This window comes from Gnatocerus cornutus, chromosome 10 (genome assembly GCF_029298725.1).
Source record: "Gnatocerus cornutus isolate USDA-ARS CGAHR chromosome 10, icGnaCorn1.1, whole genome shotgun sequence".
NCBI classification, from domain to species: domain Eukaryota; kingdom Metazoa; phylum Arthropoda; class Insecta; order Coleoptera; family Tenebrionidae; genus Gnatocerus; species Gnatocerus cornutus.
The window spans coordinates 7,802,010-7,822,563 of record NC_142242.1 but is presented as its reverse complement, the minus strand read 5'-3'; the positions used below and the strand labels follow the sequence as shown (position 1 = coordinate 7,822,563).

The 20,554-nt window shown below is 32.9% G+C and overlaps 1 protein-coding gene across 1 annotated transcript in view; it reads left to right on the top strand.

Moving 5' to 3' along the window:
• The window catches only part of LOC148167582 (uncharacterized), a 128,204-nt gene that overhangs the window by 65,499 nt on the left and 42,151 nt on the right, over positions 1–20,554 (top strand). Inside the window, exon 3 of the mRNA XM_088047907.1 lies at positions 2,530–2,888. Coding sequence (XP_087904033.1) covers positions 2,530–2,888 — 359 coding nt within the window. The remainder of the gene's footprint in view (positions 1–2,529; positions 2,889–20,554) is intronic.

The following is a 20,554-nucleotide window of genomic DNA, read 5'->3' as shown; positions in this document are numbered from 1 at the left end:
CGCCCACGTCTTCCACCTACTTCGTATGAAATTTTAAAGAATCACACAATATTTACAGATTAACCTCTGAAAATTCAAACGCCTGCAAAGTCTGCTGATGACGCTTTTATTGTTTTTAATCCAGGGATTAGTCAAGAAGTCCTCCCATGAAAATGAAAAAATAATCCAGGACTTTGACAACCCTTTTTTACGAGTTTGTATTTTATCGTGAATTGTTGTTTAGAAAGTGAATATTTCTGAGAATGACACGTGTGCACGCTTTGCCGAAATTTTCTCGGAAAGTGCTTTTTATCGAAAAAAGACGAAAACTGACAAAAACTTTAGGAAATTTAAGGGCAAATTTTAAGGAAAAACCGCCGAAAAAAACTATAGCGCAAAACGTTTTGTTGTAGTTTACGGGTATTTAGCTATCAACATTTAAAAATTAAAATCAACTATCTGAAATTTTAAAATTTTAAACTCAAGTTTACTCCAAAAAATAAGCGACATTTTCTATGTAAAAATCGCTAGAAAAACTATGGCGCAAATCGCATCTTAATATTTGTAATAGTTTCAGAGATACTGAGCACGAATTGTTTCAAACTTTCAAAAATTTGGCCCTCTGGCACAACCCAAAAATTCAAACAGCCATAACTCAGTTATTTGATGACAAAAATTAAAAATTCTTTGACTTTGAATTCAGCGTGGTATTTTGCGGAAAATGAGTCGAAGTTTGTTAAGGTTGCTTAATAAATATACAAAGCATTGGCTAAAAACTGTTTTCAAAGAAATTTATTGGATCAATTCTTAGTGTTGACAAGAATTATCAAAAATACAATTTATTCTCAAACACCAAATTTTGTCAAAAAATGCTAAGGCGCTTTTCGATAGCAATGATATCATTATCAGAGCGATGATGATGATCAGTTTAATCATTACTATCGAAACGCGTGTCAGCATTTTTTGACGAAATTTGGTATTTGCGAATAAATTGTATTTTTGATAAAAACTGTTTTGAAGAGGTCATTTTGGAGTAATTTTCAATCACTGTTTTCAAGGTGAAAACGACGTCTAATACCTTTGTGTTTACATTTATCAAAAGGGAGCTCAAAATCTATCTACTGGCCAAAATTGAAAGCGATTGGACAAATAGTTTATGGGTTATCGCCAAAAAACAAAAAATTTAAAAAATTTCATCGTTTGGATTGAAATTTTTTTTCGCGAAAAATCGACTATTAAATCTTGGGCTTTCGAGAACTTTTTCCAACGTAAAATGAGCCGAGAAAAACAATAGCGCAAACCGCATCTCAATATCTCTAATTGTTTTGGAGATATTGAACTTTAAAAATTAGGAAAAAATAGGAAAAATGAAACTCAACTATCCGAAACTTTGATCGGCGATAACTTGTTTGTTGTCGCATCTGAATTTCAATCTCAGATTAGCATTTTGTATTGAATTTTATTATACAGGGTGATTTTTAAAAATTATTATTTATGATCCGATTTTAAAAATTTTAAAAATAAATTAAATGGCTCTTAATTTACTATAAGCTGAAGATATTATATTTTGGGCGATATTCAACTTTCTTATTTTAAATTAAGACCCATATTTTTTTTATAATTTGGAAGATATTAATTTTCTTGATTCAGAAATGAGTAATATGTTCTACTTTTGCAAAAAAAAATTTTCAAAATTGAAAAAAAAGGCAATAAAAGTTAATAAAGAAGAATACCGTTGTTGTAATGTCAAAAAGCAGCAAATAACAGAAAGAATTGGCACTCTTTTTTAAAATTTTTAATAACAAAAGACAATAATAATTACAAATCAGTAAAAACATCTACCTAATTTAATTAAAATACTGCTGAAACGCCATCCCGTTTTTTTCACTGCACAATTGCCACCTACGAGAAATTTGCATTACGGAACGTAGAAGAGTATCAGGTGAAATTTTTCAACAAACCGTCACAATTCTTTCTCTTAAAACTTCTTTTGTTTTTGGACGATCTTGCAAATATCCCCGGAGGAAAAAATCTACTAAAGTTGAATATCGCCCAAAATATACTAAGACATTTAGAAAAATTCTAAAATCATTAGCTTATAGTAAATTAAAAGGCCATTTAATTTGTTTTTTTTTAAATTTTTAAAATTGGTTCATAAATAAAAATTCTACAACGCCTGCCGTTTCTTAAAAATCACCTTGTATGTATTAATGCGGGAATATCTTCTCACCCCAAATTTTGCGTAATTAACTTTTATTTTTGAAAATCCAATCAGAGAAATTCCTAGAAAAAAATATTGGAAGCACATGTCATAAATTTTAACAAACTTGAATTTACTGTAATTTATATTTTGCGCATCGGGGGAAAGAAGTTTAGGCGTAACATAAAATATTGAATTGGCGTTTTTATGAAAACTGAAAAATATAAACAGAAAAACTTTTACAACTCCGAGCTTCATGACTTTTCTAATAAAAGTCTGAAAGGTCGTCGAGGCTAGTTTTTTACAGTTTTTGTATGCCCATATATATAAGAGTAAATTTCTTGTTGCAGACAGTGCCACAACAGCGCCAACGAATGTGACAGCAGTGTCTGATGACACGTCCCAGGTAAGATCGGAACCCACAAACGTGGCGCATTTATGGTCCAACGTACCGAGTACCAGCTCAATCGCCCTCACCGCCCACACTTCTTCAACAACTTCAACTTCGACAACTGTCCATTCAACAACTATAGCCACCGAACCTGTTCGCCACAGTTTCGGCCGCGGTTTTCCTGTACCGCATTACCACTTACCAGATTCTCGCTGGGGACCTTTTTTCGAAGAAGGGTCAGAACCGCATAACATTACAGCGAGGGTTGGTTCAACAGTTATGATCGACTGTCGCATCGGACTGTTGCAGAATAAAACGGTCAGTAAAAAAACTAATACTTTTTACGAGTTTTACTTTAATTGTGTGTTGTTTTAACCCCCAGTGTGACAAAAATTAATCGCAGATTCTATCAAATGCGCACCCTTTTGTGAAATGTTTACTTTTATTAGTAACATAAAAACCGCATAATACCTTATCATAAGTTATTACAAATTCGACTCTAATTAAATTAAATACTGCAAGTTATAGCGAGTTTTCGGTTTTATCGTCCGCTGAAATTACAACCGTTATAACTCTTTCGTTTCTTGATTTTTTAATTATAAAGCCAACACTCGAACTACCGTATCACTGGACAAGAGGATCACGATTTATTGCGATCTTTTTTCCCAAATCTGCTGAGTTTTATTCGTTCTCTATTTTATCGATTTGTAACGTTATACATATACTATACACGTTTTATGATGAATATGCAATTGTGTTTATTGTTTAATAACCAGAAACTGTGAACAATATCCAATTTAGATAATTAATGTATTAAATAGAGGATGAGCTTAATCTCATTGATCTCTATTTAGTAAATACAGCGGTGAAAATGTCAAAAAGTCGTCATTATAAATTGAAATTTACTCCAAATGGCTAAGATTAATAAATAAATAAAGTGATTGCCACTTCGTTGAAAGTACTAGTAACGGTTTTTTCCAATTTAGCGTCTTGTTTGTATTAATATTCTTAAAACTCATTACCGTTTGAATAAATTTATATTTGTACAGAAAAAATCGTGAAAGAATGTAACCAATTTAAATTAAACGATAAAAGTGCTTCTCAAAAGTTTTATTGAACCTCATTCACCACTAATTTGCTTTAGATACTTTTAACTGAAGACATCGGACTGAACAAAATCGACGAGTTCATTAGATCAATGAATAAAGACGTCGATATAATGAGTCAAAGAGGGAAACTTTTGAGAGGCTTTAATTTCCTTGGCTGAAAAACGTGGAGTGGAAGAATAGAAATAAATTAATTTTTAAGTAGAAAACTTTGCAAAATACTTTATTCAAACACAGAAGAACGAAGGAAACAAAACTAACACTAAAAAAGAACGAAAAATATAACAATATAAAAAATTAAACATAAGTGAACGAACAAACAGCACAAAAAGTTAATATGGCCTCATTCCAGCGGGAATTATCACTGTTTTTGGTGTTGCCTTCTTGCTGGTGGAAGCCTGTAATGTACAATTTCAGAAATGCCCACAAACCAGGATTACCTTACTCTTTTTTTGTCTTTGCTGGTATCCACAACAACCTGTTCTTCGTTTTCTCTTTTCAAGTGAATTTTTGCTTTTACTGTTACTACATCTTCTTTTTCATTCTTGCAAACGCTTGAATACAATGGAAAACTTGAAGAAGTGCTCGGTGTGCTCGGTGAAGTCTGTAATTTACAATTTTTAGAAATGTCTACCAACCAATATCACCTTACTGTTTTCGAGATTTTTTTATTTTTGCTGGTATCCACAACCACCGTTTCGTCTCTTTCCTTTATCTCATACAAGTTTCTTTCTTCTTTCTCTGTTAAGACGTCTTCTTTATTATTTTTGTGTACGCCTGAAGAAGTGCGCTTCTGCGTCCTGTTGGAAGCCTGTAATTTACAATTAAAGAAATGCCTATAAACCAGTAATACCTTACTATTGAAATCCTTCCACGCACAGAATGAGTTCTGAAGGGGTATTTTGGATAACACTTTCTACCTGTGGCTTCTTCAGTACGTGTAACGACTTCGATGTTAAGTTGTGACAAGTTTCGAAGGTCTTCAAAGACATCATCCTCATCATCACAGGTCCAAACACCCGGTACCGAAGATTTATCGGAACTCATTATAAAAAAGACTAATTTGAATGATCTAACCCTATCAGTACTAAAAAGCACGCTATTGTTCCTCGGATACTGGATGGAACTAGAACTGCTGAACCAAGCATGCGTCACATTCATGGTAGGGACGGGACTCAAGGTTTTCTGTGCTTTGACTGCAAGTTTCAAAGTTGTGCAGGCTCGGAATTAAATATTTTTTAGGCCCGTACCTGTGCAGATTTAAACTAAAACCGGAAAAGTAACATTGGCGATGATAAGCAGAAGTTATCGCAACATCTCAGAAGCATGACAACATTGTATTGAATATTCCTTCTCTCGACCGAAAGCCTGTTGAGAGCATTGTTGTGTGTTTAATGTCGTCATCTTCACATTTCTTAAGCTCTTAAAATCAATAAGCGATTCTTTCGCATCACAGCCAAATTCAAAGGAAATATCATTTTTAGAGCGAGATGATAATTAAATCAAGTGAATTTCCCTGCTCTGAAAATTTAGTAATGTAATTTACAAATTTGAGGTCTTAAGTGTATTGATGAATTAAGAATTCACTTTGCGCAACGTCGTGTTGCAATGTAATCATCTTGGCTTATGGACACGACGCCAATTCGTGTCCGTTTTGTGATAAATCGATTAGCTGAAATCACATCAAATCAAGAATTTCGCTAGATGCTGGTACCTCTGGTTAATTTTTATTGTTTTCTGTAAGGAGAGATAAAACAGAATTGGGGTCTTAGGTAGTTTTTTGTTCACACTGAATAAGTTCTATTTTAAATCGACATTTAAGCACCGATAAGTTAGTCGACTAAAAAGAGACACTGTTTTTGACGGTGACAGAAATTGACAGTTTGTGAATGTTTTAATCTCCGTTTCGTCATGGAAAAACTATAGTATGTAATCCGTTCATAAAGTTCGTAGAATCCGCCGTTCATGCTTAATTCTCTGTTATAAACGCATATGTACGTTTCGACATTTTTCTCATAAACTACAAAAGATGAGAATATGAAATTTTGGGAACAAAAATAAGTGAATAAGACAAATCGAATGACAATATTTCCGTATTAGTAGTCAACTTGTTTACTTAAAATGGAACACCCCATATATTATTGCATTTTAAGATTCCATATCCAAATTAAGGGTGACTTTATGTATAATGTGCTATACTTAAATTGAACCATTTCAGAGATATCTTAATTTTTGTAAAAAAAATTGCACAACAGAAGTGAAATTTTCTTTCCGAGATAAGTACCCTATAATTTATTACAAAATTGCCACGTTAATTGGAAAATAAGCACAATAAAAACGTACAATACAATTTTGCGTTAGCTTTATATATTGTACACATATTTTCTACTAAAAATACGAAAAAAAAAGAAGCGTTTTTAATCTTTTGTTTCCAATTTTTTTAAGCATGCTTTGGAATGGTACAATTCAATTTTATGTGGATGATTTATAAGCAAATTTGGTGGTCTAATAGAAATAAAATCTCCTCAAAAATGTTTGTGGAAATATTTTTTTTGTAATGCGAATTTAATTTATTTTGTGCGCCTCCGTCATTTTTCATGGCATTTGTGATACTCATTTGCGGCAAGAAAATCACTTTTTGAATGTCTAGGCAGTCAAACGTGACATTTCGAATAGTTGGTTTTATTTTGCAAGTTGGCATCGCTGCATAAATGTCAATTGTGTCACTACTACTTTTTAACAACTTATTAAATGTCGGTATCTTGATGTAATAAGCAAAACTATGAATAGATGGCGCCACTATAGATCGGCCAAAAATGATTGCGGCCAGAAAAGACTTACTTTTAGGCCGCTTTTGAGGCCTAAAAATTCTATTTTTAGTTTAAGCCGCCTAAAATAGCTATTTGTGTACCAAGGCCAAAAAGTGGTTCTTTTTTGGCCGAGTTTTTTTTTAATGGCCGAGGCGCTAGCCGAGGCCAGAAAGAAGGCGAGGGCAAAATGTCACTTTTTGGCCGTGTTACACACAAGATTTTTTAGGCGACATCATTAAATTTACAAGTTAATTAATTTTTATTTATGATTTATTGATTTAATCAATTATAACAACTGAATAATTGTAAATATTTATGAATCCTTCAGAAAAGTTCATATTTTCCTTATTTACATTTGCAGTTTCAGCACGTGTAGCTTCACAATTTGTATGAATTAGGTTTAATGTGTTTTTTAATGTTGTTGCAGGAGCACTGCTAGACATGTTCATTTTCAATAATTTAACACGTCTTTGTTGCACTTTACAGGAGTTTGTCGATTTGATTTTGATTTTACCCAAATAATTATATAATTGAGGGTAATATCGGTATCTTGACGTAATATACAAAACTATGGATAGATGGCGCCACCATAGATCGGCCGAAAATGTTTGCGGCCAGAAAAGACTCACTTTTAGGCCGCTTTTAAGGCCTAAAAATTTCATTTTCAGTTTAAGTCGCATAAAAAAAATATTTTGTGCGCCTCCGTCACTTACCTTTTGAATGTCTAGGCAGTCAAACGTGACATTTCGAATAGTTGGTTTTATTTTACAAGTTGGAATCGCTGCATAAATGTCAATTGTGTCAATTTGTGTGCCGATTTGGAGGCCAAAGACCTTCTAAAATAATAAAGATAAACTAATTAAGTAGGCACAACAAAAAATTGCTGAAACACATTTGAATTTAAATTAATCTGCAATCGTTTGATTTGAATGGGGTGCTACCAACCTATTTTCCAGCTGATGAAATTCCCCTAAATGAGGGAATGACGTTTCAAGTTCAAACCAAAAGTCAAAATAAATAACTATTAATTATTGTCGGCGCACAAAATTTGGTGTTTGACACGGCTAGAAAATGTTTTGGAAATGCTCAGAAATTTCAATTCTTTCCTTGCATTTCCAAATGACCATTTTCTAGCCTAGTGAAACAAATAATTATTTTTTTGAAAAATCGAAATATTTCAGGAATGTTACAATTTAGGTATAGCACTGTATATAGAAAGTCATCTTCAATTTGCATATAGAATTCAAAAATGCAATAAAATATAGGGTGTTCTATTTAAAATAAGCAAGTTGACCGCCACTTCTGGCATAACCGAAAGTGTCACGTCAATGTGAATCTATTCGATTCGTTTTATCCACTTACTTTTGACCCCAAAATTTTAAATTCTTATCATTTGCATTTTCTGAGAAAAATGGCAAAACGTACATATACGTTTACAACAGTTAAAGGGTTAAACAAACTTGTGACTAAAGTGATGTTGATAAAACTTGTTGTATAATATAGTATTAAGCTGAAATCGTCAAAAAGGCAAGTTTTGGAAAACTGGAAGTGTAGAAAGCGGCAATATTAATAGTCGACATTATTTTTAACCAACTCCTTTTAAAGTGAAAAATCGAGCATTATATTTAGTTTGTCCTTCTTTTTATCCTCTGATAATCCCAATCTGATCAGAAAAGTGTCAGCGGAACAAAAATAGAGCCATTTAGAAGTTGTAGTTTCTGATATCCTGGTAATAATGTAAAGCTTTTGTCTCTCGCAGCATTGTTTGATTATACGGTATTTAACTCTAAAATCATAATAACGATATACGGCAAAAATAAATAGCTTGAAGTAGTTTGTAATTTGTTTATTTCGTATTTCGCAATGTATAATTTTATATCAGAAAAGTTTGGCGAGGTATTTTATATGAAAATCATTGTGGTAATATAAAAGGAACCTCGAGGAGAGCACAAATGAGGGGTACATTTTATACGGAAGAATGAAAATGAGCTTGGCTGAATCTAATACGTCAAAACACACCTAACAAGTCACAAAGAAACATTACTTTGGTATAATTCGTTTCGTGCGCAATTTACTTTCTGGCTAATTTTAGGGAAGGATACTACATTTATCCTTAAGAGGCACGTTTTCGTTGATACTAAGTACCGACTGAAATTACCTTTAATTTAAAGGATCGTCTTAACAATCGCTAAGAGTACTTACTTTAAAACAGGGAAACCGTAACCTTTAGCTCTTAAAGTGTTACCAACCACGAACTCTGCGTCATCGTTCTCTATGGAAAACATTAAGCTCAACACTTTAAGCTCAAAATCAATTTATTTTTATGCATGAAAGATAGATTGCATAAAAGCTTATAACGTTACGACAAGCTCCTGTAACAAGTTTCTTAATTTTATTGATGATAATACAAGTTTTTATAAAATTCCAAAGATGTATCGTGGGATGAAACTTTACCGAGGTGTTTTAAAACTATCGATTTTTAAAGTTGTTTGTCGTTGCGCTAATATCACTATGACCGTGTTCATTAAAACGGAAGCTATAGAAGGCAATGATGCTCTGTATTCTGTTTACTTTCTTTCGTAGTCACGTTTTCGCGATTAGAAGCTATAGCAAGGGAAAAATAAACAAACATGCACGGTGTCGTTATGTTCTGAAATTCAATCATGAAAAATGGAGAATCTTCAAAGAGAAATGTAATATCTCGTAACGACGCATTTGTATGTATTTCAAAGCGCAAATTGATTTATTACTTTTGCGTCTTTATAGACTACAGGACTGTAACAATAATTATTTTGACGTTATTGAACGTGTGGGTTCCATTGTAAACAGTTTTGCATAACTTTGGGTGCCAAATTAAGCTGCAATTAGGCTGGATCAAACACGCTATAGAATTCCTAAGCGTATTTTGATGTTTTTTAAAGTATTTCGAACGTTCTAACTTAATCTGAAGTAATACGCATTTATTTCTTTTATACGAAGATTTATTTCCTCCGGTTTGTTTTAATGATAACGGAGTTTTTAGATACGAATCTATAATTTCCTTTAGCTGTGTCATTACTGGTAGATGAACAACTTCCTCTCTGAAAATACTACTTTTTAACAACTTATTAAAAATTAAAAATCATCTTCGTATTTCGTTCATTGCTAAAATTTAACTTTAAAACCTAAATAAATAGAAACGCACGCTTCGCTTCTAAATAATACAGTAGTATTTGCAGGAAATCCTTGGATAGGATTTAAAGCTTTATAAAACATTCATACGAACTATATTACATTACTGATCTAAACAGGGGTTGCAGGGAAACGGCAAATTTTAAACATAAGTGACTCATTAAATGTTACATCTCTACATTAAATGCGCTTATTGATTGACAAGTTATTTCTGGGTGAAATCATCAGAATCTCATCACTGCGGGCAAATCAAATCTCACAGTGAACAAACAATGTAATAACTGATACGAGCAACTAATTCAGATTTTGGATGATAAGAAATTGGATATTGAGCGCCAAAAAATGCCACAAATGTCAGAAATGCGTTATTTGCCTTGGCAAGTTGCAGTTAAACTTTAAAACTTGATATACAGGGTAAACCCGAATTGTGCAAAGATTTTAACCGCAATATCAAAAAAAATGAACTTGTTTGGGTAAGGCACGAATTAAGTATAATATAATAAAAATTATAATTATATCACACAATTAACCAATCACTAACATTTATAAAAAAAATTGAGATACGTGCCTACGTTTTAACAGCGACGATATTTTTTAGAATTGCTGAAAAGTTTGTGCAACTTCCTCTTCGAAAGATAGATTTCCGCTGTCATAAAATCGTTAAATTTTAAAGTGATATGACCTCAATTTCACCCTTATTTCTAATAAGTTAAAGTTAACGCCAGTGGGTTCTTATACAATTTAAAAATTAGACAATTCTCAACATTTGCGCCTAATTTTAATCTCTCTTAAAAGAATTTTAGAAATCTGGACTAGAACTCGGGTTATTCTTTTGAAAAAATATGTATTTATCATCTGCGCTAAATTAGAGTAAAGTTAACGATTGCATCCCGGAGATTTGATCGATTTGGTGCCGAAACGAATTACTCACGTGAAATGAGGGTAGCAAAAGTGATTTCCATAATGATTTTCAATTTGGTGGCGGGAGTTTCACATTTGTGGATATGACTTTTAGGGAAATAGATGTAATCCCCGTTGATTTCTCGGAGAGATAAACGTGAATTTTTAACGTTTAATTATTATTTAACACGATGAATGCTAAGTTAATAGATTTTGTTACGTTGAGCGATGCGCAAAATTTGAGAGATCTCATCTAAGATTTTCATTAGGACTGAAAAAGAAAAGCGGAACTACAATATGAAGCAACACGAAGAGAAATTCGCTAATCAGATATGAATGTTTGTAAATGTTCCCGAGATTACCGCTATCTTTAGAGATGGCTGTTGTTACGGAAATTACACATTTAAACCGACCAATCATAAAATACTATTTTGATGTTCCTTTAACTCGGAATAATATGAGTTATAGGAAAAAACACGACAGCAATCTCACAAAGGTTTATTGCACATTTGCGTATCATAAAATGAATGCCGAATGTAAAGATCATCCGTGGTTTCAGAGAAGGCATTCTCTTCAGTTGCTTTTCACATTATACAAATCTAATTTACAAGCAAAGCACGTCCTGCATCCATAATTCCATATCTTCGGCGTCAAGCAATGTCCTAGTCAGCAGCATCGTTCTTACGTTCTCTTTGCGATGGGCTGATTAAAACTGAACCTTTCAAAGTATTCTGGCTACATTTTAATAATTGGCAAGTAAGTTCGCAGATTTGCATAATTATTACAAAGTAAATTCGGGCAAACGCGAATTTGTTGTCCGCATATTTAAGGAATTTCTTATATTTGCTCTAAAGATTTGCATTTGTTAAGGCAGCTTTTTATACTAATACGAACACTCTCATATTTTTATTTGCACATTTTTAATCTAAATAATTTTAGCAAGCACTTGCAATAATGGTGGATGCGCCGGAATATTAAACATTTGATGAAAATTGGAATTTCGGATTAAGTGCGCACAGATTTTAACGAATTTGAGATAAAGTATATCACATGATTGAAATTTAAAGTGTTTTTTATGTGTAGTCATCAAAATTGATTAAACGAGTTTAATTATAATTTTTTATTCTTCTAAATACTCTGAATTCAAAATGGCTTGTTTGCCATTTTATTATGTGCGTTGCTAAATCAAGTTTAATTTAACGCCTCAGTAACACTATCCAAGTTTGACAAGTTGGATAATATAATTAAACACAATCGATAGAATAGATCATTCAGAAACTATTTGAATTTATAAGCTGTGAAGCGTTATAACGAATGTGTTAATAAGATCATAGAAGTGGAATTGTTTGTGCAAATATTGTGAATTTTTTATTATGGAAATGTTAATTTAAGATTTTGTTTTGAGCCGTAACTTGTTACTTTCATAGGCGAATTAAATTCCGATCAAAACTTTGAAAACTTTTTAGTTAGGAAGTACAATTTACTTGTTTTTAGTGGAAAACTTAAATTACTTAATAAAAAATTTGACATAAAACGAACCGGCTAAACAATATCTGCATTAATGGAGATTGAGGATGACAGCTGGTGGATTCTATAAAGTAGGTGAGAAATTCTACTACTACAACATGTGGTTTGCTTTATTGTAAGGGTTCAGGGTGTTAATTAAATGGAGATATTTGTTTGATAGAGGTTTGACGCATGTTGCCAAATATATAGCTTTCCACGCTCATCCGCTTATAACTCTAATTTATCTTTTCATGATTAATTACTAATTAGAACTTGAAAACTACTTTGCGATAAGTTTGCATAAACACTTTTTGATACAGGAAGTCTAGCATCCGGCCAAAATTAAATTAAATGTACTGCAAGAAGACATTACACTTGCATCTACATTTCATGTACGGCAGAGAACTAATTTTGATTAGCACAAATTAGATGGCATGAAAACTGGACAAACAAAAAGTGAAAGCTGGCCAAGCTTTAATTAGAACTAGGCGACATAGTCAAGTTTAAAGCGACACAAAAACTGTTGGTTAGTTACATTTTGCCGCATTTCTCTCTCCGTTTTCTTGCGAAATTCTCAAAAACTTTTTTGGTTTTAAATTTTGAACTAACTTAATGCTGTTTAAAATTGGATGTGATTGTATTGTTTGAAATTTGTGGTTTTGAGTATTTGAGATCAAGTGGTGTATAAATTATCTGATGATCTAGCGATTGATTCGTTTCCTGTCTATGTCGACCGTTGCGTAAAATGACAGATATAAATCACAAACCCCAACGATATCAAATGTAGTTTATGAGGCGCTGATGTTCTTTTAACGTTTTTTTCCAAGTTTATGGAGTTTGATATACAAATACAATTTGATTCGTCGGTAAAATATCCAGTAAAGTTTCGAGTTAATTACATAGTTAACGACAGCTGCGTCGTGGTCATTTACTTGAAACCGACACAAATATTAAAACAGTTATGTCTCCGCTGAGCAAAAAACCACAACGTAATGTGAGCATCGACGTGGTAAATGAAGTGTAATATGTCAATGTCGGCAAATAAAAATGAGCAAAATTTTCGTAATTTGCATATCCGAGTAAATTGGTGAATCGGGAGAGCCGATTTGCTTTACATTATTTGATTTGGCGGATCGAGGAAAGCAAGCGAAATTGTCCAGTTTAATCTCTGGTACGCATCTTGTGGAAGGGTCGAAGTCGGAAGTATGTCTCAGGTGAGTCAGTTGATCGGGCGTAGCTAGAAAACTGATAAGATTAAAAGTTTGGTTGTTCACTTGCTATACAAGTCTAATCCTATTAGTAGCCCTCTCTATGAGACACAGTAATCTAATAATACTAGCTTAAGTCGGCACTAGCAATTCTCCATACCATCACACCGTCACCAGTCACATTCTCACAATTTAATTTTCTCTACAATTGAATCACTCCGTGGCTACTAATACACAGACGTTCTCACCATTTTTGCAATTCACGATCGGGTGTCATTGTCTTCAAAGCAACTTTATCAGTTTAACTGAATTATTTGTCGAGATCTCGAGTCTTACATTTCCCTCTCATCTTCTCCACCTAACTTTTATGCTTGAATATTTTAAGTCAACACTTTATCACTCGAAGTATGTCAATGAAAAATCGAATTTTAATTTCTTTCCAGAAAAATTCTCTCTACTATATTAGGCAATAAACACATTCCAACGTCACAAATAATCAACATTCTATTTGTATCAACCCGGTTCCAATTTTTATTTCACTACGCTAGTATAGGTTTCTCATCAATCTTTGTAGTGAGAGTTTCAACTTAACGCTTTTTCTTTGCTTCTCGAAGTGAACGTTTCATCTTCAGCGTTCTATTCTCATCAATACATTTTTTAAGCGTCTGCGTAAACTTTTAATTCTTTATTTTAAGAGCCACCAACTTCTTTCAACTATCGAAATTACAGCAATGTCCTTTTAACACGCTCCACAATCGGATTAAAATTCATAAAAGATTTACTCTAAATTGGAGCGCGCCTCAGGGATGAGTTGAAATTAAACACCATTCGACAAAAAACTCAGTTTACTCACGTATAAAAACGGTATTTCATTGATAAAGTGTCCCCTTTGCTACCACTCATATTTTTTTACAAAAAATTATAAAACAATTTTTTGCATGTTCAGGCATGTCGCTTTGGGGGCGTCCATAAATTACGTGAGGTGTTCAAGGGGGGGAGGGGGTCGAGTCGAATCTTATCTAATCTTATTTTGGGGCAGGGGGGGTCTCGGCAAATATCAGGCAATTTTTTTTTGCTCGAAACAGCAAAATTGCTATAAAAAAGTTTTAAATTAAGTAAAACATGATTCTTTAATAAAATATAGCCAAACCGTACACAATAGTATATTAAAGAACGTGTTTTATAATGGCCAATTTGGTGTACGAGGTCCCGGTGTACAAAACGAGCCGTAGGCGAGTTTTGTATGGGACGAGTGCACCAATTCATTATAAAACAAGTCCTTTATACTATTTTTTCGAATTTGCACCCTTTTTTTAATAAAAAAATTAAATTTTAGACTTCTAAGAGTTTTCGTGTTACACGATTGGTAATGGTTTTGTAACCACGACTTGCCACTTGATTTTCAAATTTAATTTAAAATTTGACATTTATTGAGTTTCACTGTCACTGAATTTTGACAAAACGTAACCTAACCTCACAGCCATTCATATCTATTATATTTAGGTACAATTATTGTTGGCCGCAGAGGACAGTTCAATTATATTCATACATTTTTATTCACGCAGCAATTTATTAAACACAAATCGTAAAAACCAAATTGACCAAGAACTTGACAGGAAACAGGTGACAGCCAGACCAATTAGTTCTGCCAATTCTTAAAAAACAAAATTTCCTACTTTGAGTTCTTTTATAGATACCTATAAACGACTCCAAATTGAGTACTCTAAAGGACCTATTAAAGCGGCAAATTCGAAAAAATATGTATCTATAAAGCCTCATTTCCACGGTCCGTTCTAGAGAGAACAGAATTTGATTTACGATGGAATTTGAGTTATTGCACCATATTTTGCGGTCAGAAAATTTGCAAATCCTATTGCACCCTTGGCTTACAATCCTCTGTTCCGATTCGGGCGGACAAGCTGGTTGAAACGCCGAACCACCGCACGGACATTTGATAATAACCAACAAGTTTAATTACTCCAATTCTTTTAATTTGAACACTATTTGTTTATTATAATATTAATAAGGTAAACAACACATACCTACATATAAATGTGGATTAATTTTAAAGATGGCGATAAATCTAGATGAACGTACTTATTTCCAGCATTGAAATTTACAGAATCATTGTATGAAAACAGGCGTCAATGAATGCAGGTAAGTACGTTTCTTATCTCTGTGAGTGGATTTACTCTTTTGAAATAACCGACAGGTCTGTATTTTTGTGGATTTGATCAGTTATTACCTGAAGATTTGAATTTTTAATTTCGTTCAATAAATTGAATTTTCTGGTTATTAGTGAAAGTTAACATACCAGACATATCCAAGTAATAGGTAACTTGAAGTATAAATAAAATGAAATAAATTCAGGAACATTCTGTTCTGGTTCAAATGAACGAACCATCTTGTCTGTTCGACATCGGTTCGGGGGACATTTCAACACAGAACCAAGACAGAATCGGTTCGGCGGACATTTCAACGCAGAACCAGGACAGAACGCACCGGACAGTTCAACACAGAACGCACAGAATCATTGAAATTAGCCGCTCCTTTGGAGAAAACTTTGCAAATTAACAATGCATTTTAGAATTTTTGTTTCACGTTAAGTAGGAATAAATAAAATCTTAATTTAAATTGATGATTTCTGACATTATTTTACTGGTGGAAAAGTTATTTTAATGTCCGCCGAACCGATGTCGAACAGACAAAATAGTTCGTTCAATTGAAGCAGTAAACTTTGTATTGTAGGTTAGATTCAATTCATAGAACGAAATTAAAAATTCAAATCTTCAGGTAATGAGTCGGACCAAATCTACTAAAATACTACCTGTCGGTTACCCAAAAGGGTAAATACACTTACGGAGATAAGAAACCTACCTACCTGCATTCATTCTAGCCTGTTTTCATACAATAATTTTGTATATTTTATTGCAATATTAGCTTAATCTTAAAATAACTTTTCCACCAGTAAAATAATGCCAGGAATCATCAACTGAAATCCAGTAATCTAATCCAGTAATTTCTATCCTATTTAACGAGATTAATTATAAAAAAATTCTGAAATGCATTGATTTTTTGCAAAGTTTTCTCTAGAGGAGCGTCTAATTTCAATGATTCTGTGCGTTCTGTGTTGAACTGTCCGGTGCGTTCGGTTCTGTGTTGAAATGTCCGCCGAACCGATGTCGAACAGACAAGATGGTTCGTTCGTTTGAACCAGAACAGAATGTTCATGAATTTATTTCATTTTATTTATACTTCAAGTTACTTATTACGTGAATATGTATGGTTAAGTTTCACTAATATCCAAAAAATTCAATTCATAGAACGAAATTAAAAATTCAAATCCTCAGGTAATAACCAAATCCACAAAAATACAGACTTGTCGGTTATTTCAAAAAGGTTAATCCACTCACAGAGATAAGAAACGTACATAGCTGCATTCATTCCCGCTTGTTTTCATACAATGGTTCTGTAAATTTCAATGCAGGAAATAAATTGGTTCATCTACATTTGTCGCCATCTTTATTAAAATTAATCCACATTTATACGTGTTATTTACCTTATTAACATTATGATAAAAAATTAGTGTTCAAATTAAAAGAATTGGAGTAATTAAAACTGTTTAGTCCGTGTGTTGGGTCGGCGTTTCAACCAGCTTGTCCGCCCGAATCGGAACAGAGGATTGTAAACCAAGGGTGCAATAGGATTTGCAAATTTTCGGACCGCAAAATATGGTGCAATAACTCAAATTCCATCGTAAATCAAATTCTGTTCTCTCTAGAACGGACCGTGGAAATGAGGCTTTAGATATTATCCTTCAAGGAGATAATGCGGCCGCCGCAAAGTTGCACTATTAAGCAAATTATTTTTTTTCTTTTTAGAATTACAAATCCAACGCATTTACATAAGAAACACACATTTTGAAAAATCTCGCGTGAGATTGGGGGATGGGGAGGGGGTTGAATAAAATCTCACGACATCTCACCAGATGGGGAGGGGGGGTCAATTTTTTTTTTAAACACCTCACGTAATTTATGGACGCCCCCTTTTTACAAAGTGTGTCAATTCTTGTTTTTAATTATTATTATATGACGTAAAATTATGTGAATCACACTGTATAATAAGTTATTTTTTTAATTTGATGCATAAGTATGGTAAGATTTCCCCAACTTTTCTTAGATATTTTCCGTTCTTCAGTAACGATTATATTCTACGTTTTTAATTAAGTTTAGCTAAAAACCGGAACTGCTCAGAATGTTTCTCGTCAAAACAGTTTTCTTGATCCTAAATTTAATGTAATCAGCTGCAGCTTACCTTGCTGTTGACTGTAGAGTTTTAAGCTGATAATTAATTTTATATTTTTAGGGATATCTCCGTTGTGTTTTTCTGGAGATTATTTACCATGTCGGCATGATCTGGCAAACTAACTGCGACTTAAAAGGCTGAAAGCGGCTATAAAACGTTTCAGCATCATTTTTTGGTTTAAGCTTTGATCCTAATACTTATCTTGCTAATAAGACCAAAAGCTCTGAACTTCTAGATGAATGTAAACCGCAAGTCACGACCTATTAATCTCTCTCGCCATTTCTATCATCACTGATATTGATGTTACTGGTGCAAAAGTTGTTATTAATCTTAGAACTGTTTATATAATTCATGATATATGGTTGTTGGCGATTTGGAAATGTTTTTTATTTTTTAAAAGCTTGCTAGTCACAGCAAAATCTTAACAGTTTTTGCAAGATGGTTGCTTGAAGATGCGAGTCACACAATAGCAGGTCATTTAGCACATCGTTCTCTCGTTTCTCGTTCCATTCGGTTCACGTATATTTACACTTCATAAAAGTAATTAAGGACTACCATAAAATATTGAAAGACAATTAGTAGCGTGAAAGTGAGTTTGTCAAATAACTTATTTATTTCAGTGGTGCAAATTTTTATTTCGCGTGTTGCATCCTTGTTTGATGTTTTTCCTTAAAATAATTATAAGCTTGGGAAAATCAAAGTCGAAACTCGTGGTTTATAACTCTTGGGATTTCATTGTGATTCCTTGTACTCTCGAGGCGATTTTTATTTTTAATGTACTCCTGGAAATGTATAATTAAAAAATAACAAACCATAATTGAATCAAGCAAACTACCTTTATATTTTTCTGTATACATGCTGCTTCAGAGCTTTTGTTCTACAAATTTTCAGATATTTACTACTGATCTAAACTCATTATAAAGGAAATTACAGCCTCATGTAAAAAACATTAAAGGCGATCCCAATGTATATATCAAAATCCAAAGTTTTCGAAACTAATCGGAGATAAATCATAATGAAAATGCTTGTTTCGGTGGAGATTGTACTATATATCCGAAGATTATGGTAACGATTTGAAAGAAACTTCTTTCTTTTCAAGGAGAAAAGTATTTATGTAATCAAAACGTCAGCATGAATCCGGAACAGAATGAATTTAACAATGACAAAATGTAGGCATTCCAACTTTGCAAAACTGATTGGCGTCTGAACTTTTAAATTATTTTATGCCAAACATCTCAACTTTCATTATAAATCTTCAGCTCTGTTGAAAGCTAATATGCGAAACAGAATACAAGTGTCGTTATTGAACTTTTGTGATAGTTTCTACTGTGTGATTTATTAGGTTTTCACTATAAACTTAAATAAAGCGAGAATTTCTTTGTTAAAACTAAAAATATGTAATCAAGTCCAACTATTGATTCTTAGCTTTCGTGTCAGAGTTGTGCAGCATACGAAATTAGTCATTGAAGCGTCTGAAGAAGTTTAACTGGCGTCTGAAGAGTTCATAAAAACATGTAAACTATTTTTATTGCGCTTTTGGATGATTTGACCGTTAAAATTTTCTCGACTCGGAAAATTTATTTTATGTAACATGGGTATGAAATTTGACAGTCTGGATACGGAATCTCGTCATAAAGAGAAATGCAATAACGAAAAAACACGGTTTTTACTTTATACGGGTAATATGTTTGGACAGAACATTTTTTATAACGAATCCAATGATCCTGGCACTAGCTAATCATAATTATGTAATATATCATCCCCAATTTTATTATACCATTCTTATTCAGAAGCTATAAATTTTTGCCTTTTTACGTTTATTGGCATCTCTTAAACTTGAATTGATTCGACTGAATAAAAACGAAAGTTAAGCAATTCCGAAGTCTTAACGATCTGAAGAAAAGCTAAAATACTTGTCAAAAGTTAGAAGCGTGGCTACTGACAACATAAAAACTACTTGGAGAAATTATGAACACTTTATTCAAAGTAAAATTGAATTTTTTTGTTTGACTGACCCGGCGCATCCACCATTAGATTACAATAGAATAAAATCGAGTATCGCTGTTCAATAAACAATAAAATCGTGAATAAAACTACAATGTATGGATGTACAGCTATAATTCACGAAATGTAGGTCATTGTAGACAATTACCGGTGACTGTTTGCAATCATCGCTTAATTAATGAGGGATATCACGATGACTAAACTTTTGTAATATCTGTCTTTTCCAGTCAATTTGCCAGAATTTGTATCTATTTCCTAGTGATTTTATTTACAACGCCGTAGATTGTTTTAATCTTGTTCTAAATGTGCAATTGATTTGACAAATTCTTCTCTTATATTCTTACTATTGCCTAATAAATTTGCGAAACTACAATTGCTAGAGAACAGATTCTATTTGATACAGTTACGATTCCGGGAAAATAACTTTATGACTTTGAATTGAAAATTTGCGAATATCGATTTGAAAAGTATAACACGCCAGTTTTAATTTCGTATATAACCCAGATTATTATAAAGGGCAAGAGCAAACTGAATAGCTGAGCGTTCGTAGAAGCAGAAAGAAAGATTTCAATTTATTTCGAATACAATAGACTCTCGATAACGTGAACATCTCAATTGGTGAAATGGATTTTATCTAGAGGTTAGATATAAATAAATCGTTCGAGCGGTCAATGATTTGTAAAAAAAATCATTACGTTGGAGTGATTGCGATAATTGATGTTGAGTTAAGTGAAGGAGTTTTGCTTAAATTTAGCAGAATGTTTTTTTATCCGCAAGGGTGTCTTTATAAGCAATAAAGTTTAATAGAGTCTGTGTGGGTATTAAAAGTGTTCAGTTTGTATGAATTTCATGAAAGAATGGCTGAACAAAAAGAAGAAAAATGAAAATTTTCACGTGAGGCTGGCTTGTGAAATTAGATTAAAGTTTAGGTCCTTGAGCGGATCCATTATGACACATTTTTATCTCTGATTTTG